This window comes from Entamoeba invadens, assembly GCF_000330505.1.
Source record: "Entamoeba invadens IP1 unplaced genomic scaffold scaff_1105074726677, whole genome shotgun sequence".
NCBI classification, from domain to species: domain Eukaryota; phylum Evosea; order Mastigamoebida; family Endamoebidae; genus Entamoeba; species Entamoeba invadens.
This window is the reverse complement of record NW_004191720.1, coordinates 107,028-131,359: the sequence shown is the minus strand read 5'-3', so window position 1 is coordinate 131,359 and position 24,332 is coordinate 107,028. Positions and strand designations below refer to the sequence as shown.

The following is a 24,332-nucleotide window of genomic DNA, read 5'->3' as shown; positions in this document are numbered from 1 at the left end:
ATTTTTATAAAAAATACAGTAAAACCTCCCAAGAGCAACACCTCTGAAGAGCGGGTTCTCTCAAGAACGGGCATTTTTATTAATTAAACATTGAAAACCACTGATATATAACTGACATTTTATTGTTTTTTGTTCTAAAAAATCGGGATCATTTTTTCTATTTTTTGGTAAATACATTTTGAATAACCAGAAAAACAAAAAAAATAATTACAAAATATCAAAAATGCAAATTTATTTGAAAGAAAAAAATGGTTGTCAATATAAGTTTTTGCCAAGAAAAATAATCAAAATTGGTATAAAATAAATCAAAACTAAAAAAATAAAATAAATACATGAAACACGAGCCACCTCAGGTAGTAGTTTTTTTCAAAGTTTGTTTTAACATAAATTACGAGATTTTAAATTAATTAAAATCTATTTACACGGGAACATTTTTTCTTTCACAGAGTTTCTTGTACTGTTGTTTTATTTCTTTTAGTTCATCGTTTTACTCATTATTAGTTTTTTCAATCTTCGATTCTCAAAGAAATATCTCTTTGTTCTTCAGGTTCCTTAACATCAGTGAGTTCTTCGTTTTCTTCGATCAAATCTTCAATGGAATAGCCCGTTACATCCCCCAAAATCCTTCCACCTTCTTTTCTATTCAAAGCATGCTTCCAGCAACCAATTATTTTTGAGATGAAACATCATTGTTCCAACAGTCGACAGCATATAATATGGCATCGCCCACATTCATTTTGAGCCCTGTATACATTTTCCCCGAGAATGAGCTTCAATAATTTCTTCTGCCTTAAAATTTGCTATTTTTTTCAATATACGGCCTTGGATGAGTGTAAACTCTTTTTATTAATTCGTCATTGCCTTCAATTAGAGGTAAAAATGCAATTTTTACCTAAGATATTTAAATTTTATATATTTTCATTGGGTGTGGTTTTTTGAAAAAAATAATTTTTTGATGTTAAATTGAAACAAAAAAGTGTATGACCTCTTTATTATTTTGAAATTTATTTTATCTCCTTGTTATTTTTCCTTATCCATTAAATCGTCATTATTTTTACTATTTTTAGAAACAAAGAAAATCATTTTTAACACTAAAAAATAATAACAATCGTTTCACATTATTATTATGATTAAAATATTAAGTAAAATGTATTTCAATATTTATATTAAAATACGTTTTGGATATAATTGACGTAATTCAGTCTAATTTAATAAAGTAATTTGATTAATTGTTAATATCGAGTAAATATATTGATCATTAAAATTTAGTTGAATTATAACTTGGTATTTTAATTAATTACAGATGATAAAATAAAAAAAATTGAAGAAAAATAACAAGTAAAAGTTTCAAGTTTTCATGATATCATGATGTATCAGTTTGTAAACGATTATTGTTGGAGTGACTTACTTGAAAATACATCGATTATCAAAAAAATTAACCTTAAAAAGTTGTATCTTTCTATTCATTTTAAAGATAAATGTGTTGATATAAATTAGATAACTGGAGAAAATTTGACAAAATCAAACAACTATTGACTCAATAATATATAAAAAGCAAAATATAAAAATATGTATCAATTCAGGAATTATAAAACAATACAATATACTTACATTTTAATCAATTTAGTATTAAACCTCCATAATTATCAAAACGTTATAAAAGCAATACAGTAATAAAAATGAAACAATTAAAACGTAATCATAAGTTAAAAAATATGAAATACAACGCCAATGTGCACAAATCAAAATACAGTAAAACTTTTCATAAACGGTACTTTTGAAAAGCAGATTCTCACAAAAATGGTATTTTTCAATGAAACTAAAAATAAAGTTCTTTATAGAGCAATGATTAAGGTTTGATTGGCTTAAAATGCCCACTTTTGAAAAAAACATAATTACCACACTCGCCCACTCTTCAAAGTTTTTACTGTACACTTTAGTTTTTTGAATTATAAAAACGTTTTATCATTAAAAATTGGCCAGCTCCGAGTTGTGACTTAAATATAATAGAGCATTTGAAGTTATAGTTGAAATATAAATAATTAATAGATAATACAAGTAATGAAAACATTTTTATAGTGTGTCATGTTGTTTGTAAAAAAATATATCAAAAATATTAACAAGTAAGTTAAAAGTTATAGTGAATGGTTGAAATTGTGCACAAGAAAAAATTACAAAATATTGCAAGACTAATGACCAAAGTACTTTAAATTATTTTTAATTATTATCATATTTTTCACAAAATCGTAACTGAAAAAAATGACGCTTTTATGAAACAAGTTTATAATGTATCAAATCTATTCATTTGTTTCGATGTCATTATTTTATTAAATAAAATATAAATTTAAGTCGTAGTTATAATTAGCTTGTGGCTTGGAGCATTATCTACTATAATTAGAATGTTTCTGTTTTCTCTTATGAGTGCTTCTTCCCATTTGAGTAGCCATCGATGAAAAAGATTATGTTCATCCAAGCATTAGTTTGAAAGTCATAGAACTGTTTAATGTTGGTGTACTTTCCATCATAGAACCACCTTGTATTACGATACTTCCCAACAACCAAAAGATTTTCTTTTTCTCCACTTAGTGAACAGCATATGATAATTGTAATTCTTTCTTTTTCCTCCTTCCCTCCATGGTTATCAGAACCACTTGACAATGTTTTACAAGGTAACAACTTATAGAAAAGACCCGTTTCATCCGCATTGTACACATTACCAGGAGCATACCGTGCAATAATTTCAACCATCTTATCAATTGCCTCCTTTTTGTTTATCTGGGTCAACTGAATTGCTTTCTCTGCACAATTTCTTTGATTTAAGTTGATTTCTTGAACAAAACGTTGAAATAAAACCATTTGAAAGCATCATATCATCATATCCCTTTTTGAAGCAGTATTTAGAAGCTAATCTTTTGACGACATTGTAGCAAACTGGAGTATTGTATGACCTCAGAGTTTCTATCATCTTGAGCATGTTCTCTTCCAAGTATGGGTGTTTTAACTTTTCTGAAAACTTTGGCATTCCCTGGTATCGATGACTCAATCAAACTTTTCTTGATACCATACTTTAACATCCTTAAAGACTCGCGTTTTAAACATTTTTGTAAATTTTGGTTAATTATTTTTCTCAGTTTTTTCAATGACGGTTTCGGGAAGAATTAGCCCATTGTAAAATTTGCTTTTTTTATTAATTGATAAAAATGTTTTTGGTTTTGGTAAAGACATGAATAAGTTATAAGATTATATGATTTTTTTATAAAAAATGACATTTGTGAGCCAAATTAAACATTGTTTAAAATCATCTTAAGGTTAACATGTGGTATTTTTTTAATTATTTTTCTTTTTTCTTATTTTTATTTTTACAATTAAAAAAGTGTTTTTTTTTCTTGAAAAAAATTGAGTTAAAAATAAAACGCCCGCTCTTGGAAGGTTTTACTGTACTATAAAACTCATAAAATTTTTATTATTCAAAACACCCCGTTTAAATTTTTTAACTGTTTTTTGTTTTTGTTATAATTATTATAATACTATCACTTTAAAAACCTGATTTTAAGTACTCTTTGCCGAATTCTACAAATATTATTTCTTTGCTTTTGGTTGTTAAGTGAAAGTTTGTAAAATTATAATTGTCGTTAAAAAAAACTATACAGTAAAAATTTTCAAAAGAGGGACTATGTGGTAATTTTGTTCTCTTAAAAGTGGGTATTTTTACCAAAACCAAATCACCGTTTGATATAGAACTCTATTTTTAGTTTTAGTCTAAAAAATGTCCGTTCTTGAGAAAACCTGCTATTCAGATGTACCGCTTTTTGGAAGGTTTTACTGTATTTGGTTTTTTATTTTTTATTTAAATCAATATTTATTATTTTATTTAAAGTGACTCTCCCAAAGTGTGTAAGTTAAATTTTTATCGTTATTTTTACTTAGAAAAATAGTGCAAGACTAAATTTCAGTTAAAATATCATTTTATTTAAAATGTTATTTTTTCATAATTGTGTCTACATATTCACTACCTTTTAATGCTTTCATTTATAAACTTCAAAAAACAATTACATCAATAAAACGAAACGATGGTTTGTCCATGTGTTTAAAATGTAATAAAATTTTTTTATTTCATCACATATTAATAAATTAAATTTATGTGTTAATAAAATTTAATTTTATATTTCAACACCTTGGAAAGTTACTTTAATAATTTTATTTAAATGTTTAAATTATAACTATCAATTGAATTATAATAGTTTATTATATTTTATAACAAAACAAAGAAACGCAAAAGTGTCCGAGTGGTCCAAGGCGCTCTTTTCAGGTACGAGTCTTTTGAAAAACGAGGGTTAAATATCAATTTTTGCATTTTATATTCAGTTGATGCCCAATTTTTAATACAATTGGGTGACAAAATAATCTGGCAAAAAATAATCAGACATTTTATAATTTTACTTTTACTAATTTTCAATTGAAAATGCAACAAATTTTAACATTATTTCAATTCATTTTTTTGTTATTTAAAAATAAAAATAAAAATATATTTTTTATTCTATTAACTATATATATATAACATTGCGTGTTTGTAAACTATTATTTATATAATATAAATCAATGTAAAATACTTTTACTAATCTATTTTCATTTTTATATAAAATAAGTTGCTTTGTATTTATAATATACCACTCAAATAGTATATAAGATATAATAATAGTCAAGCTAATATATTTTTGTTTACTGCAGAAGTATTTTAATGTTAATTGGTCATTTTATGTTTCGATACATTTTATAAAAATCATAATATGAATGTACTGTGTAACTTGGACAACATTAAATACATATAAATACATATTATTATTGGTGTCTATCATATTTTAATCCTTTCGTCTTATTTTATGTAAATAACCAATTGATCTTTCGAATAAAAATAAAAAGAGTTTTTTAATCATAATATATTTATTTAAACAAACAATAATAAAACTGTGTATGTCATTTAATCCAGATTTAAAAGAGATTAAAAGCCAAAAAAGATGCAAAGATGGAACCTACAACTTATTGCCAGTTGTTCAAGGTTACATTTATTATTCTCAAAGTGGAAAGAAGAATGAAAGTATTCATAAATGTCAAAATTGTGATGTAAAGATTAAAGTTGTTAAAAGTGATCCTGACGATTATGGTCAAATACATTTTGTTGATTATTCTTATGTAGATACAGAAAAAACAAAACATCCACATTATCCAAAAGACAAAGTAGATACCAACAAAACACTCCGCACCGTCTTTTCAAAAAAATGCCAATTTATTACTTTCAGCTACCAAAATAATGGATCTTAATGAAAAGTTGTTTATAAATGACAAACAACGACAAACAACGATAAGACGTACGATCAACAGACTTAAAGAGAAATTAATCAAAGAAAAGTTTGATGAATTATTCGAAAGTGAAAATTTTTATAAGAAAAAGGACGATGACTTTTCATTTTAATAAATACATTTAAGATTAAACAGATGAAATCCAAAACAGTATCTTGTGTATTGATGGACGGGACATTTAGTTCGTGTCCATCCAATTATGAACATTTGTACACTATTCATTGTATATAATCAAATGGTCAATGTTTTATTTTGATTCATTGTCTTATGTACAGAAGAAGAGAAAAATTATTAATTTGTTTGAAATAATAAATACCTTTTTTCTTTCCGTTTGGGAAAAACTTTTATTTTCCAAAAATGTTAGTGTAATGATCGACTTTGAGAATGCAATAATAAACGCTTTAAATTATTTTGATTGTTTTGTACATGGGTGTTATTTCCATTTTTCGCAGTGTTTATTGAGATGTGTACAAAAAAGTGAATTGATTACAATCCATTTGTCAACTTTGACAATTATCAACTAAGACATTTGTCGAAACCCTCAAAATATTTTGTATTTATAACAATAAAATATATATTTTCTATAAATATTTTTTTTATTTTGTAATTAGAAAACAATGTTATTAATATCATACAATTGTAAAATACAAAACAACATACGTTTGAATAAAAATAGAAAACAATAATTTATTGGTATAATTTGTGTGTATTTTACATTTTTTTATAAAAAAATATTTTAAATTAATTAAAATTCAATTGAAATTTATTTGAAATACTTGAAATTACAATTGTATATCATTTGTGTTGATTAATTTATACAAAAATATTAAGAATAAAAGATTTTTTTCAAAAATAAAACATCTATAAAAAGAAAAAATTAATCTTTTCATATTTTGTACTTCCAGCTAAACAATTATTAAATAATATATTAGATTTGGGGTATTGTAAATACAATAGCTGGAAATTGAAAATAAATACTATCAATTTTAATAAAAGATATTTTATTTTTGATAATTATTTTGGTGTCAAAATTTAAATGTATTACAGATTTCAAGATGTTTGAACCAATTTATTATTTCAAATTAAACTCTATTTTTACAATTATACACTTATATATTTATAAACATATTTTATTTAAAATTTTGTTTATTTAATACATTTACAATTAATTTATTCAGATTTATTTCAAATGACAAAAGAACCTCTTTGCTTCTTTAAAGAACTTAATGAAAAACCAAAGCGACATCCAGTATTGTGTATTGGAAAAATATGTTTCTTTCAACGTGCCAAATAAGACAAATCGAAAAATGATATTGTTTTTGAATGTGCTGGAAATAACTGTAATGTAACAGTACATGTAAAAGATAATGATTATTATTGTTGGAAATCATACTTGTATTTTTGATCACGAACATTTATTTTTGTCAAGATGTCGAAGAGAAGCCGCAGATAGAGTTTGTTAAAGGTCTAAATGATACTCCGCGTGAAATAACAAAAAGAATCATGACACACAATTTTTGTTCAAACATGTCAATATAAGACCATAGATCAATTAATAAATATATAACCAAACTAAAAAAACTTTTTGGAAGTAACCCCCAAACAATTGAAGATATCAATTTCACGGAAGTTTTGAAAACCACATTGATACCTCAAAATGAGTCTAATCCAGACAATACTTTTTATTTTATGATTCTTTCACTGAAACTCAATCACTCTCCAGATTTTTTATTTTTTCTTCTTGTACACGACGACACATCGCTTCCAAGTCAGTAGAAGTGTTTGGTGATGGAACATATCGAATTACTCCAAACATAATTACATGTTTGTATACGTTACACTATCTTATTGATAACACATGTTATCCAATTGCATTTCTATTACTTCCAAATGAGACAGAAGAAACATTTATTCGTGCTCTTAAAGTACTAAAGCCCTTTTTAATCAATGTTAAAATTGTACGCTGTGATTGTCAGATTTCAGCAATGAACACATTTAGTAAAGTATTGGGAGCAAACATTAAATTATGCTTGTTTCATTTAAATCAAGCGGTGTTTAGAATGTTGGGCAAAAAGGGGCTTTCTATAGAATATATAAAAAATGCCAAATTACATCTATGGGTACGGCGACTATTTGGACTATCTTTTCTACCAAAAGAAGAAATACACGATGCTTTCGATAAATTATTCATTGGAATGTCGGGTGATCGTTTCGACCCGCAACCGCAACTACAAATAGAACAGAAAATGTTATATTTTTGTTATCTACAAAAATGTGTTATATATAACAAAAAAACTACAAATATCAATTTTATAATTAATTTTAACAATTACAAAGACTTAATAATACATTTATATTTATTATTTAATTATTATTTAATTATAAGGTTTGTCAGTTAAATACCCTTTTTCAAATTAATATATAAAACAAACACAAATGGTAGAGATACCAAGCTTCAAAATTCGAGATTTAGGAGAAGGTTATTTTACACCAATTGAAGTTGAAAAAGGACTTGAATCAATTTGTAAGTTAATCAACAGAGACAATGCAACAAAGTTGATAAGAGAAAACTCTAGGTATCGAATTGAAGGACACGAGGTCTCCCTTTATGTATCGAGGGATAGTGGAAAACTCAGAAAAAAAATTTGTTTATAAGTGTGTAGAGTCAAAAAATGGTTGTGGTGCCTTTCTTGTTATACATTTTAATACTTGTGTATCAAATGTTGTTGAATCAATTGAATTGTGGACTCGTCACAACCATACATTCACTACACCTCCTCGGTCTCGGTGTGCAGTTAGAATGAGCGAAAAATCAAGAAAGATAGTTGAAGAAGATGCCAAAATGAACGTTCCGCTAAATATAACCAAGACAAAAATAGGGGTTAAATATTCTAAAGATGTCCTTTATGAGCATAGGCGTAAATTCTTAGGGATTTTGTCGAAAGATCAATGCAACGAATTAAAAGATTATACAAAGACGTTAACAACATTCGACACACAATTTGTTAACAACTCCTGTGGTGTATTTGATGAATGTTTCTTTTTTTAATAACAATATCGTGTAGATTTGTGTCAGAAAAACGTTTTTTTAGATGACACTTTCTGTACGAATAAATTCCAACTTCCAATTGAAGCTGCATTATGTAAAGATATCAATGGAAACTCACAGTTGATTGCGTTTGGATTCATGAGACATCGATTTACATCATACTATACTGACTTCTTGGGGTTTTTAAAAAGTCGTTTCTTTCCAATTAAGTGTTTTGTGACTGACAGAAGTATTGCACAAACAGCAGCTATCAAAGAAGTGTATCCAGATGTTGATCTTGTGTTTTGTCACAGACATATTAAACGCAATTTAATCTCTGCATTTGGAATAAACTCCAAAATTGTTTCAAACTTTGAACTGTTAATTAATGGAACTATAAAAAGCGAAGATTTTATTTCATTTGTACAAAACTACAATTGTGTTGATAGTATAGTGGAAAGTGGGGATACATGTGTCGATAAGAATGAGATATTTGCCGAATTCGTTGATTATTGTAACGGAGAACAACCAACTACAGCTTTTGAGTTAAAGTCCAACGATAAAAAACGTTTTTTGAAACAGTTGATTGACACTAAATTCAATTGGCTTCCGGAGTTTACAAAGAGACACACGAAAGACACGACTACAAATGTTGTAGAAGGTTTTTTCGGAACTATAAAACAACTTTCTGGTAGTAAAATAGTAAGGTTAGTGGAAGTTACAACTATATTTATAGAAAAAGCCAGAAAGTTGTTGTTCGATAGTGTCACTGGATTCAATGATGAAGACTTTAAAATACTCACCAAACTCATTGGAGTTGAAGCTGCCGCAGAAATACGTTGTGATTGGGGAAAAAAGTTACTTAATTATTATTCAATGTTGGACAAATTTGGACCTCTCGAAACAAGCAGTAAAGGAGTATGTACTTGTGCCGATTTTGTTCAACATGGAAGGTACTTTCCTTGTTTTCACCAAGTGTATTGCAATTTCTTTGACCCCAGAAGAAATTTAAGGAAATCGCTTTATTCAAAGGAGGATTTTGGGAAGGAAATATTTTTAGAAAAAACTAAAATAGCCAAACATGAGTTTTATCAAAGGACTATGAATAATTCATTTTTCAACTGGGAAAGAAGGGACCACATTGTGATATTCGATGAAATGGTCGACACGATTCTCAAAAATGCCACTCGAAAACAAAAGTGGTTCGAACTTGTCAGTTCGGTTTATCATTCGGAAATTACATCGGAAAATGTGTTAAAAGGGAATGAGGAGTTGCAGGAGTTCGAAGGTGAGTTTAGTTCAAAAGATCCGGTTGTACTTCTTTCTGCAAAGGTGAAACCAGCCAAATTGGTAGACTACGTCGAAAAACCTTTCTCCACCAAGGTCTCCAAGAAACGAACGGAATTTAAACCTCTTGGACCAACACTTCAAAAAATTGAATTGAAAGGTAATGTTTGCAAAATATGCCTTGGGAGAGGACATATGGCAAAGTGTTGTCCTTCTTGGAATAAAACAGAAAATTTCGATCGGTTAAATAAATTCATTCAGTCTTTAAAAGGAGATAAGCGTACAGAATTCGAATTAAAACATAAAAAAGTCGTTTGAATTTCAGTTGTAATTAGGATTTAATATGTACATAAAAATAATAGTTAAAATATAATATTAAACCATTAACAAATTATACCAAAAAATTGTTAATTTCAATTGAAGTAAATGTGTTGTTTATTGTGTATATATATATTAACAAGACAAAACAACGTTTTTATATTATAATTTAACATCATTATAATGTTTTGTAATATTTTGTGTTGTTTTATTAACACCAAATGTTTAAAAACCATAGATTGATGGTGTTTAAACACAAAATTTGAAAACTGATAAAAAAATGAATAGAATAATTGAAATTTATTGTTTTTTCTTTTTGTTATATATAACACATTTTTGTAGATAACAAAAAATATAACATTTTCTGTTCTATTTGTAGTTGCGGTTGCGGGTCGAAACGATCACCCTTATTATTAATAATATTAAATTAATTAATATTTAGATTAGCATCCCCCTATTTCAGTTAATTGTATCAAAATGTAAAAAAATTAAATTAAACTAGAAATAAACAATACTCAGTTAACGAACAAATTTAACTTAGACATTGAGCCAGACAACATGCTCGTATTTATCAATTAATTTTAATAACAAAATAATAGCAAAATTGACCGACTTGAGAAATGTGAATTTATTGACGACTTACATTGCATTAACTTGAAGAATTGGTACACCAACATACGTGGCGTCTAATGTGTTAGACAAAAAAAAGTACAAAACATGCAGATATCTCTTCTTTTGGTGTGATTTTATTCGAATGTGATATGTGGGAAAAACTCATTTTAAAGGAACAGTTTATGTTTGCAATGAATATCGTCAGAATTATTTGAAAAATAAAATGAGTTTGACACCTTTTTTATATCAAAAAAATTATAAAAAATAAACAAAAAAATGAAAATTTGAAAACCGTATTTTTTCACCAATCAATCCTCAATTTTCTTGGCACCCATTTAATACACTGTCTGTGATTGTTTAGTGGGTTTAAATGTTGGATACAATTATTTTTATTTTTTTTTCAATTGATAATAGAAACATCTGTAATTAAATTAACCAACATAATTTTTTAATATTTTTGATTTTGATTAGAATCGTAAGTTTAATAATAATAAAACTTGACGAAACAACTAAATATATTTTAATTATATTTATTTCAAAGAAAAATCAGAGGAAATAATTCTAAAACCAAATGTTGAATCAAAATAACCATTTTAATGTCTAAAAAAGTGATTGACGCATTTAACATGATGGTTGTCTCAAAATATTTTATTACAATTGCGGATTTCATTAATTTGGAATTGGTTTGTAAGAAGTTTACAGGAAATATGACACGTTTTCATTTCAATCCAATTTCCCTCACAACTTCCACTCGTCGCTTTTTCCCACATTTACAAACAATTTGTTTATACACACCCGATGATGAAATTTTTGATGATGATGAAGTCGAACAGCGCTCTGTGCAATACTATGTGAATTACACAACAACCAAAGCACAACGAAACACAAAAATACACTACCCATTTATTGAGTTTAACTCACATGACGCAAACACAAATGATGAAATTCCAGAAATAGTTGGTCGCATTTCAAACAATACTTTTTGTGATAAATATATATCATCCTGTGTGATCCCCAGTCGTGTGGTTACTATAGGAAACTCGGCCTTCTGTGGGTGTGGAAATTTGAGTTGTGTAACTTTCCCTTCACACCTTAAGGAAATTAACAATAAAGCGTTTTACCATTGCTTTAAACTTAAGAGTCTTGAACTTCCAATATGTGTCTCTTATATTGGTGAATTTGCCTTTGAGATGTGTACTTCATTAAGAGAAGTCACTCTTCCTTGTTACTTAGAAGTTGTTGAAGCTTGCTGTTTTTCAATTTGTGGCAGTCTCAGTAAAGTTGTATTTCCATCCGATTTAAAAAAAATTGAACACAACGCGTTTGAATCGTGCACACAACTTAAACACCTCAACTTTCCTGAAAGTGTCAATTTCATTGGGGAGAGAGCATTTTATTTGTGCGTCTCATTAGAAAGTATTAACATCCCAAGTAATGCGACTTGCTCATTGAATTGTTTTCAAATGTGTTCAAAACTGGCAAATGTGCAGAACTTGGAAGCCGTAAAAGATTTGAAAATGGTTTTCATGGGGTGTCCAAATATTTATAATGAACAAGCGTTATTATTAGAACAAGGAGAAGCACAGAGAACACAAGAAAATTACGAAAAAGATATAAAGAAAACAAAAATTAATTGTTTCATTGCATAAGTGGAGTTTAATTTATTTAAATATTATTAATATGAAGTCTGCCTATTGTTATTTTAATATGACAAATTTGTTTAAAAAAACAACTAATAACACTATAAATTTATATATTATAATTATTATAATAATATTATATATTTTATTATATATATAGTAAAACAATATCTTGGTTATTTAATAAACGTAACTTAAGTTAAAAAAATAATAATTATGTTGTCAATATGCCATAAAAGTTTAATAATATTGTCTAAAACAAGTAGCAAAGCAGTTAATGAAAATTTGTCTTTGAAATTTAATTGTATTAGTGTGAATTAATTCACTGTTATATTGTGCGATTTTTATCATTATTATAGAGTTTTTTGTTAATATCTTTTAAAAAGTACTTGAGTTATCATTATTTTCAATTGTCAAGAAATATAGTACAAGTCCCAATCATTATAATAAAACATCGACTTTATCGCTTTCTGTTCATTCTTTATCAATACTTGTATTGTTTTTTTTTCTGATATAAATTATAATTAAAATAATGTTCTATTATAACTGAGTAATTTAATAATTTAATAATTTAATAATTTAATAATTTAATAATTTAATAATTTAATAACAAAAAAAAATAAAAAAAAACTAGCACTAACCGGGAATTGAACCCGGAAAAATGTGGTCTGGAAGAAAAAACCTCGCCGCATTGGCCTTAGTGCTATCTGTAATTATTTTAATTCAATCTATATTGACACTTCTAGTTATTAAATTACTATTATTAATTAAATTCTTATAACTAATAACTAATAACTAATAACTAATAACTAATAACTAATAACTAATAACTAATAACTAATAACTAATAACTAATAACTAATAACTAATAACTAATAACTAATAACTAATAACTAATAACTAATAACTAATAACTAATAACTAATAACTAATAACTAATAACTAATAACTAATAACTAATAACTAATAACTAATAACTAATAACTAATAACTAATAACTAATAACTAATAACTAATAACTAATAACTAATAACTAATAACTAATAACTAATAACTAATAACTTCACCTTACACGTCGCTGTTTGTCCTTCCAATACCCGACATCATGATATTTGCGTTTTTCAGTTTAAGAGTTTCTGTTTTTCTTTTTTCCTTTTGTGGGAGTTTTCCCTTATGGATTGGTTCGTTATAGATATGTTCTGGCAATTCGCTGACGGCCTTTTTCATTTGTTTCATCCATTCCATATGTGCGCAGATATCCTTAATCTTCTTCTTATGTTCCAAAGCCTTCTTCTTCCTGATGTTTTCGACTCTTCTTCTTTCCTCCTCGACTTCCTTTTCGTGTTCCTCTCTTTTCATCTTTTCTTCCAGTTGTTTCAAGAGTTCGACGTTGTCTCTTCTGATCTCCTCGCAGATCTTTTCCGCCAGTCTTTTCTGTGCCAAATAAACAAATTGGTCGCTTTCTGCCTTTGGGCCAACGGTGACGATATCGTCGTAGGTGACAATCATGTACTTATTAAAAGCATTCACATGATATTTCAACTTCTTTGGTCGAACAAATTTAGTAGTTATATTCTCCTTTCCTTTCTCACTCCTTTCCTCATTCTGTTTCTTTCCTTCATTCGTACTGTTCTTGTTGTCGTAAAGTGTTTCATTTCTTTCATTTCGTTCTTCTACGTCTTCCACACCATTCTTTCCTTGTGTAAAAGTCTCTTCCTTTTCTCCCGTTTCTTCTTCTTCTTCAACGCTCTCACTCTTCTCTTCACTACCTTCTTCACTGCCTTCACTGTTCTGTTCGTCGTTGTCATTCATCACCAAACTCGACCGCAAACTTCGCACTTTTTGTGTATAAAACGACTTCGAAAATTCTTCCTCCTCCTCCCGTTTCAATTCCTTCATTGGTTTCCACGCCTCCTCGTCACTCCCATCCCAGTCCAACGCATCTTCAAGTCCATTCCGAATAATCGTGACATTCCTGAACAACGCCTTCGGCTCACCAACCTTTTCCAGATACTCCATCGCCCACTCCACCACTGTCGGATGGGCTTGGACGTACTCCATGACTTCTTTATTCTCGTAGTCCTTCGATTCCTCCGTCATGGAGAGATTATACGCGTACACTATTTGTATGATATTCGTAAACCCATTCGTCCCCACTAAATTGATATTGTCCGTCTCCCGCACTCTTCGTGTTCCACTCCCAAACGGTATTGTCGTGTCGTCGTCCTCCTCTTCTACCAACACCCACAGAACCGCTCCTAATTTCTCGCAGAGATACTTCTTAGTAAAGTCCATGATGTCACACGTCGACTGTGGCGCCATATATGACAACCCATTCGCCTCTGCGTAGTAATGGTCGAAGCTCATGACCATATAGACCATATGACTGACTCGTGGGCGGACGTGGATGATGTAGACGTACATCATCAATATAATGAACTTGACACAGAACGAGTCCGGGTACTCCTTCAGCTTCAACAAGTACAGTCCAATTCGACTCGCCTCGATTCTTCCCGCCTCTTTAGTCTCGTACGCATATCGATTCCTTAAATCATTCACAAATTGGTACTCGTGGATCTCTTTATACTCATCAAACATCCGTTGCAAGTAAAAGTAGTCGTTCCACACTTCTAGCACTTTCTCGTACATGTCCGTCGCAGCAGCACCTTGCATCGAGTACAACACAAACATCCCAAAGAAGCACTCCCCTAACTCCTCCATCACTGTCTTCTCAGTGTTAATAATCACTTCAAGCGCTTGGATCCCTATTTCTACCTCCCGAAAAGATAAAAATGACTCCTCCGCACTTCTCGGATCAAAAGTCAAGAAGGGCATACTCTCATTAATTAACACCTCCGTGTAGTGCTTCTGAATGTGTTCAAATTTCGGCTTCAAGTGCTGATAAATGGACTTCACGTGGTCGTTCATCAGCTCTTCTCGTTTACCGTAGTACACGGTGACCGCCTCGCAGATCGCTAAATACTTCTCAAAATAGAAGTCGATGTCCTTCAAACAGTTCGCCGCACGCATTTGGAGCTTCACAAACTTCTTTCTCTTTCGTTGTTCCTCGACGACTTGATCTTTGATGTAATTTGGCGCACAGATCGTCAAAATGCTTTTACACAGCAACTTCTCTGTAAAGTACTTGTACGATTTGTACAGTTTGTCCTCCGGTGTTTCCCCACACGACGTTTCTAATTGCGACATCAAGACTTGTCCTTTGTTCATCATCACTAGAAACAGTTCCTTGAGTTCAGCCATCGTCTCTAAGACTTCTGGAGTCTGTTCTTCTTCTTCTATTTCATAAAGTGTTTCTTGGTCGTCCTCATCGTAGTCGTTAATGGTCTTTAAGTACTGCGGTAACTCGTTTGTGAACTTCTTGTACATACTATAAGCGACTGGGCAGTCTCTAACGCGTTGTTTGACAACACTGTAATGAGTGTCGTTATCTGCCTTTGTGTAGATATATCGTGCTGGGATGTTCTTTTGGTAAATGTTAATGTTCACTGCAAACTGATTGAGTGTGCTCAGAAACTTTATTAAATAGCGAACGGCTTCTCTGATCTGACTTATTATGTCCGCTTCGGGATGAGGAATATAGGGATTAATGGTGTCCGTACTCATAAAAGAGTTGTTCTTGAGTGTCGATTTGTTGTCTTTAAGTGCGTTCGTACTGCTGGAAACAACGTTTTGAGTAGGAAGCAACGTTCGACGGGCTTTTTGAAATACACTGGTCATCTCTTATTGTGAGATTGGTGTGAAAATATTTTACATCATTATTGGAAAGAGATAAATCAAATTTCGTTAATTTTTAATAATAATGCAAACTTTGAATTATTATTTAACGAGTTGTTTTATTGGTTTTATTCATAAATTAAAATCGATTTTTTATTTTTATTACCTGTTTTTTTAATACAATAATTGTATTAATTATATTATATTTAAATATTAATTATTAGAATAATAATAAAATCAGTTCGTTAATTAAATACAACGTTATTTTTAAAAATAATGTTAATATTTTGAAATTAAAAAGCAAATCTCAGTTTGGATTGTTTTTTTCCTTTTTATGTTTCAAATGATAAAAAACAGTTATTATTTTGAATTATTGGAATCGTTATTTATATCATTAATTCTGTAAGTTCAATGATGGGAAAAAGTCGGATGCGATCAATAATTAACCATTTCCAAATGAAAAAAAAAGTTAAAAATAACATTAAATACAAACTATTACAGGTATGGTAAAAACCCATCAATTTGTCTTAAACCCCTCAAGCTTCAAAGAAATTAATTACGACGTCATCCCGAAGAAGTACGATAAAAAATTGGACAAAAAAATGTTGTATAACAAAAACAAAAACAAAATATAAAAATAAAAACCATAAAAAACTACGTTTGTTTATAACTGTTCAATACATGATCATAACAAGTCGCGTCTCGTGTAAAACCACAAGAAGTGACATCGGAGAACAAGTTTCAACAACGCGTTTGTGGAATTGGCTTACAATCGTCATCCGAAAATGTCGTTTCTAAATATAAAATATTTTTTTTTCTGGTTTCAACCAATCAATTGACGACTTGAGGGGTTTTAGAAAACTATAGGGGTTTCGTACCGATCTGTAAAATATTATTATTAATAGATTTGCTTTCTTCTTTTCCTTATCACTGTTAAACTCAATGTTACCATTTAAGTTTAAAATACACAAATTTTGACAATTTATTCGACATTTGCCTTTTTTCCAAGATTAAATATTTTTATTATTAATTATTTATTTTATAAAAGAAATTGACAAAAACTTGAGATATTATTTTATTTAAAAACTTATTATTTTAATACAAAACTATATATAAAATAATATATTAAAGTCTGTCTAAAAACGTTGTCCGCTTGTAAAACGTTGTCCATTTGACAAAAAATTACACAAAATATGTTGAAAAGTTTAGGAATTAGGTAAAAACGATCAAATCCCGGTATAATTTATGAAACGATGTTTTGGGATTGTTTCGAATTGTTTCCCGAAATGTTCCAGTTTTGATGGTCCAAAAATGCCTGGACAACGTTGGAGAGCGGACAACGTTTTCAGACTGACTATATAATAATAATTATAAATTAAAAATATAAATAAAAATTATTATAAAAAACTACTCAATATGAAATAATTTTGTTGTTATTTTAAAAAAAACAAAGTGTTTAATACACTTTGTAAAATTAATTTTAAACATAACTATATTATTTCAATCAATTTTTGTTATATTCTTTTTTAAAAAATCAATTTTAGAGTGTTCTTGAATAAATTCATCCACATTTTCTATTATCATATTGGACACTTTTGTATAATTAATTTTAATAATTTTTATTTTACCAACTATAACTTCTTCGAACACCCCTCCATATAAAATTACTTTTTTCAAATCTCCCAAAATAACTTTTTCACATGTTCCAGTATTTTGTATAATCAAACAATCGCACTCAATTTTACTAAGATCCAATATTTGTGATTCAACATAAATTGTTACTTCATTGTTTTGGATGGTGACTCCTGCTGCCAAAAAATCACACATTTGTTGCCCATATTTGTACAACACAAAACTGTTAATTTGACCATTTGCAATGAAAGAAAATAGTTCACATATGTCAATATCCACAACGCACTTGTCTTTAATAATTTCACTGTTGTATACAAAATTAAGTGCATTTTGTTTTGTCTGTTTTATCATAAGTTTTTTGATTCTTTTCACGTCAAAATTAAGTGGTTTTCCACAGTAATTGAGCACTTTGATGATGTCGATTTTGCACCCATCAATAAAAACATTTGCATGAATGTTAATCAAAATGAGTGTATTTAAAAATTTGGGTACATAAAACTGACCATTTTTGATATCACATATTTCGAGTTTGTCAATCACTGTTGTGGTTCTCAAATCAAAAATATCATTCATTTTTGAAACTGAAGTTATTTGCATTATAACTAAATCATCAATCATGTTACTCGTCATTTGTTGTTCGACCAAGTTAATATCATTTGACATTGAAATGTCTGCAACAACTTTTGACTTTAATTTGCATCTGTTGTTTTCTTTAAAAAACTGGCGTTTTGTTAAAAACACAGCTTCATTAGTGTTGTTTGACAAAAATTTAGTAAAGACCCGAACATTTCGCAATTTCTTTGTCATAAAACATTTAAAATTTTCATTTGCAGCATCATACATACTTTTATTAATGATATCAGAATTATCTGGTGGCATCAAAATAACAGCAAATTCCACTCTTTCATTTTTTATAAAGTTGAATTTATTGAGTTTAACAACAGAAAAATGTGGTATGTACAAAACAACCCTTTTCATATTTTTTGAAATAGGTACAAAAAAATTTGGAGTTTTTGATGAATATTTAATTGTCAAATAAAAAAGGTTGACTAATTGTTCAAATGGAATTTTTATGCTTTCCAAATGACAAAATTCAATACGCAAAACTCTCAATTTATTCATAAAACACAAATTATTAAGTAAATCGATGTTAACAGTGTTTGTAAAATTTAGGGTTAAATAATCTAACTCAATATTTTTGATTTCTGTCAAAAAACACTCGGTAACATCCAGTGGGACTTTGTTTAAATAAAATGTCTCGATTTTAGGAAAATATTTTATCATTATTTGAAGTGGATATTTCATTGAAAGAGCATATGAATTGATATAAAGTGAACTCGCGCTTTCTTCACATTTCTTATTTACAAATACGAATGAACGGATATCATCGATAGTTTTGAAGTACAAAACAACATTTTTTAAATAGATTGACTGAAGACGTGTCATTCAATATGATTCAATTTTTAAACTCCAAAGTTCGGTTTTATAATGGGATAATGATCAATATATATAAATAGACACGCCGTTTTTCATTTGAAAATTATAAAATATCATTTTAATTATAAAATAATTATAGTCAGTCTGAAAACGTTGTCCGCTCTCCAACGTTGTCCAGGCATTTTTGGACCATCAAAAGTGGAATATTTCGGGAAACAATTCGAAACAATCCCAAAACATCGTTTCATAATTTTTATTGGGATTTGATCGTTTTTACCTAATTCCTAAATTTTTCAACTTATTTTGTGTAATTTTTTGTCAAATGGACAACGTTTTTAGACAGCCTTTAATGAAATAATTAATGTCATATTTTAGCAATTTTTATTAAAACCGTTTTTGAAAAATTTATTTGTATATAATTGTCATTTTGCTGTAATAAGTAACTTGATATGGTTAAAATGATTATCAAATCCCAACAAATATAATTGTGACTAAATCCGAACATTTGGTCTTATAATCAAACGTTTTATTAATGTTAAATAATAATGAAATGAATTATTTATTAATTAAACAAAAACAATTATAAAGTAAAGTTAATTGTTGTATTTTTTGTTAAAATTGAAACGAATATACATTTAAATCGGAATAATTTGATTAATGACAATAAACTATTAGATTAATTAATTATTATGTTATTTATATTTGCTTGCCAATAAAAAGATATAATTACATTTTTATAAGTATTAATACAATTATTCCATCAAAAGGTCGTTTTGTATGAAACAGCCTTTGAAACCAACAATTAAAAATTAAAAATTAACATCCATAATAATTTAAAACTATTTTTAAATTGTACACAGTAAAATACCACTATTATTATAAATCATTTTATTATAAGTGGTTAAAATAAACACCTTCAAAAAAGTCGCAAAAATAACGATATTAAAGTTATTATCACTTAAATATTGGGAAATATTGAAACCAAATGGATAACAATGAGAAAATGTAAAACATATTCCCATTTGTAATATTAATAAAAATAATTTAAAAAATAACTATTAAAACTAAATGTTTATATATATTTTTTTAATTCAAAACTAATAATACATTTTTGCTTGATATTTGATTCGTAAACACTGATAATAATATAATAAATTCATTTTATTAATTTTTTAAACTATTACTATATGAAACATTTTTAATTTTAAACAATAAAAATCTTTTTAATAAATTGTATCTACTATCTCTCTGGGACACGCATAAGTAATTCTTTTACGTTTTTTAAGTTCATCCAACATTTCCCCAATTGTGTTTTTCTTGACAACAACAGTTTTCAAATTAAAATAATAAAGCACATCATTTTTCTTATCTTCTCTTTTCGCACCCAATCTTATATGTATTGTATTTCCATTTTCTTTTAATGAGATGGTGAATGGGTAGTCATATAAACGATTACTTTCTCGTACAAGAAAAACGCCATCTTCTTGGTCTTTCAATTGTTTTAACGTGTCGTTCATGGTGATTTTACCAAACCACCAATCGGCTTCGAAAACCTCCTCCATCTTTTCAAATGCTTTTTTGTCTTCATAAAAATTCCCAAATTGAAGAATTAAAAATTGAAACCTTTTCAAATCCACTTCTCCCGATTTACCCAAATTGTCTATTAAAACATTGGTATTGCATTTTTTCGGTTTTACCAACTTTAAAATAACTTCAACAAATTGCTCAGTATATACAGAAAAGACGTATCGGCCGTTTTTCAAAAAGTTTTTATTCCAGAATTCCACTGCGGAGTCGTCTAATTTAGCACTCTTCATTTTCAACAAACGAATGGTGTCAACAAGTTTATTGATATCGGGCCTCTTTTTAACATCAGAGTCCCAAGCCGTATTGAATATATTATCTGCATCACTTGGGATCTGGTCAATGAGGTCTTCAAAATGTATTTTCATCATGTCCACTATATCACTTGGGCAATTTTTAGTGTTCAAAACACGATGAGGAAGTATTGGGCGAATTCCATTCTTAAGTTCCCGTAACAGGATGTCAATATTATCAATTTCATTGTGTTCAAAAAATGGTTCTTTCTCATAGAAGAGTTCATATCCAGTCATTGCAAGACTGTATATGTCGGACTCCTTTCCAATCGCCTTTTTAGATTCTAAGACCTCTGGAGCCGCATATAAAGGAGTGCATTTCATGTCGCCCTTTTTCTTTGTAACTTTTACAGCAAAGCCAAAGTCACAGACTTTAACTTGTTCCTTCTCATCAATCAAAAAGTTTGATGGCTTGATATCTCTGTGGATGATATTAAGTTTGTTGTGAAGCCATTGTATTCCCAAACAACATTGGTAAAACAAATCGACTTTACTATAACAGTCAAGTGGTAGTTTGGAGTAACCATTTGGCAGTTTGTCACGTTCATGGATGAAACGGTTTAAATTACATGACACAAATTCTGTCACAAAGAGTGGTTTGGTATCCGAAGGTACAACTCCAATAAATAAAACAACATTTGGAGAATGTGATTCTTTCATTATTTCCATTTCTTTAAGATAAGACGTAACTTCCTCACAATTCATATCATTGTGTGGAATTTTGATTGCAACTCTCAGGCCTTTTAGTGTAGCTTTGTAGACAGCACCAAATGATCCATTTCCAACTAAATCAGTATCTATATTGTAATTAATATCATCCAATGACAAATTAAAGAGGTTGCCAGTGATTGACATTGTTTTTTATAAACTAGTTGTAAACAACTATTTTAAAGCAAAATTTTTATTAAAAATAACAAATTTATTATTTTCTTGTTTAATGTATTATTCAATCAGTGTGATATGTGTTAACATTAATAATATGATTTATTATATTTTTTGTTATAATTTTTAGTAAATAATACCAATTTGCTCAATTATTTAGTTGTTTAAACAAAACTGTTTACACTCTTTTTATTATTCTGTGTGCAATAGATTGTTCAACCATTCAGATTGTTTGAAAACGCCAAACACCTTTTGAATATATAAATACATTCATATATAAAATTATATTATTAAATTATTCGTTTATAATCAATAATTGTTGGGTATATAAAAATAATAATTTAAAATTTAAAAATATTTTTGTTGATTTTTTACGTTATTTATAATTTCTTTTATTCAGCTCAAAACTTGAAATATTAATTTTGGAATTAACATTTTATGGTTTTTATTACTATTAGTATAATATAGTTTTACCATATTATTTAGAAGTTAATTTTTGGTTAACCGTTTTTTTACAAACAATAACAATATTTTAAAGTTGTTATAGTAAATCACTTGAAGTAAAAACACATTTAACTATTAAAACGAATTAAACGAGTTATAAATTAACATCAGAATATTAATGACAAAATTTAAGGTGTGTATGTTTAATCAAATGAATTTGCTTTAAAATGGGAATAACTTATGTAAAGCATGGTTAAGATTTTTTATTTTAAACCCGATTTATGGTTATTTGTCTCTTTGATTTCTTTTAAACAATCGGGAAATGAATAAAAAATCCCGACCATGTGTAAAGTAGTAATGGCTATAATTTATAATGAATATTAGCAACAAATAAAACATTCAAAAATTTTAACTTAAAATTTAAACCGTTATTTGATGCTTGTTTTTAAAAATATTTAAATTATTATAAAAATAATATTAAAAAACATTTAAAACAACTTTTATAAATTATAAGAACATCAATGTTATATATATTATTACTTAACACGAATTTCTAAAATGTACCATAAAACTATCTTAAATAAAAAAAACTATCAAAGTTGCAACCAGAGCAATGAGAGCCACATTTGTTCCGTTTGTATATATGACGTATATATCAAGTACCAATGTGCATTTATCAATTTCTTTTGAAATGGTTTTTGACGGTTCCCCACTACAATCAGGAACTTTGTTGTATGACATTACTACAAAACTGTCAGAAGTAGTTTCTCTTTTAACAGAAGACGTTTCAGTCAGTCTCACACAACCTACTACAAACAGCTTTTCCATTGGAAAAGAGTCTGCTAGTTGTAATTTACAATCGCTTTTTTCAGAATATTCAAATGCCATTGCAGAATATGAAGGAAGTATTGAGTGAATTGTCAAATGTGTTTTAAATTCCGGGTTTGGTATTTCTACCCATTTTTTACAATCTTCTGATTCATACGCTTTTATGGTTGACCCCTCAACTTCAAATTTTCCATAATTATCATCTCCGGTGTAATAACATCGACCTGTCTTGTACACGTAATTATATTCCTTTTCTGGATCAATGACATAGATAGAAAGTGAATTAGTGAACATAAAGAAAACAATTAACATTATAATTATTTTCATGATTTGCAAGTTCGTAATATATAAATAATTTGACCTCTTGTTAAATACAACATTTAAACATTTATTATTCTTTTTATCAAATAACTTTTAAACTCATTATTTACAATTGAACAATGAAGAGAGTTCAACACGATCCAAGTAACTTGATGTATAAAGTTGTATTGTTATTTTCTATTGTTTAAAACAAATTAAAACAAGTTATTTTTGTTTTATAATTACAATGAAAATTATTATTGGATGAATTACAATAATTAGTTATAATAATTATAAATAATTCATAAATTAATTTGGGCAACAGTAAAAGTAAATTTTCATTTTTATGATTTTTTTTATAAAAAATAGTGAAATATGTCAATTTATTTTTATATCAATAGAAATAAGCAAAAAAATGAAAAATCTGTCTTAATATTGAAACGCGTGAACAGTATTTGATTAAAAGTAAATAAACTTTTTATTTGTCTCAAAAGTTGATAAAAAACAAATAATAATTAAAAACAACAATTTTGATATTTTGTATTTATTAAAAAGACAAATTAGTACGATTGAAAAATAAAATACAAAAGAAATTTTTGTTATATAACTGAATAAATAAAAATTTAACAACAATTTTTTTATTTGGTATAAACAACACATTATTGTTTTTTCATTTCCAATAAATTGTTAAAATCGAAAAAAACAACAAATGCAACAAACTAAAGTATTTGCAACTGGCTCTTAAAACATTAAGACACTGTTTAATAACGATAAAATACTGTGTTGTAATAAACATGATAGACACAAAAACGAATGAATTAACAATTATTTTTTAATAAAATGATATGAGACATTTTTAATATATTTTAATTTAAGACTACTTTGACCTTTTATTTATTCGAGTCAATACAATTGTTAAAACAAGAAGTTTTCATTTGAATTGATTGGTTTGTA

The 24,332-nt window shown here is 27.9% G+C and overlaps 4 protein-coding genes across 4 annotated transcripts; 1 reads left to right on the top strand and 3 right to left on the bottom strand.

Moving 5' to 3' along the window:
• Positions 1-11,199: 11,199 nt before the first annotated feature.
• On the top strand, positions 11,200-12,252 carry EIN_258830 (hypothetical protein; the record flags this gene model as incomplete). The annotated part of the gene is made up of 1 exon (XM_004183497.1): positions 11,200-12,252. One exon carries the CDS (start codon positions 11,200-11,202, stop codon positions 12,250-12,252), a length of 1,053 nt encoding a protein of 350 aa, XP_004183545.1.
• A 1,059-nt stretch (positions 12,253-13,311) lies between these two features.
• On the bottom strand, positions 13,312-15,867 carry EIN_258820 (hypothetical protein; the record flags this gene model as incomplete). The annotated part of the gene is made up of 1 exon (XM_004183496.1): positions 13,312-15,867. One exon carries the CDS (start codon positions 15,865-15,867, stop codon positions 13,312-13,314), a length of 2,556 nt encoding a protein of 851 aa, XP_004183544.1.
• Positions 15,868-17,190: 1,323 nt separating this feature from the next.
• EIN_258810 (hypothetical protein) lies at positions 17,191-19,056 on the bottom strand (the record flags this gene model as incomplete). Its single annotated transcript, XM_004183495.1, has 2 exons — positions 17,191-17,328; positions 17,611-19,056. 2 exons carry the CDS (start codon positions 19,054-19,056, stop codon positions 17,191-17,193), a joined length of 1,584 nt encoding a protein of 527 aa, XP_004183543.1.
• Positions 19,057-20,270: 1,214 nt separating this feature from the next.
• On the bottom strand, positions 20,271-21,779 carry EIN_258800 (negative regulator of the PHO system, putative; the record flags this gene model as incomplete). The annotated part of the gene is made up of 1 exon (XM_004183494.1): positions 20,271-21,779. The coding sequence occupies one exon, from the start codon at positions 21,777-21,779 to the stop codon at positions 20,271-20,273; it is 1,509 nt and encodes a 502-aa protein (XP_004183542.1).
• Positions 21,780-24,332: the final 2,553 nt, after the last annotated feature.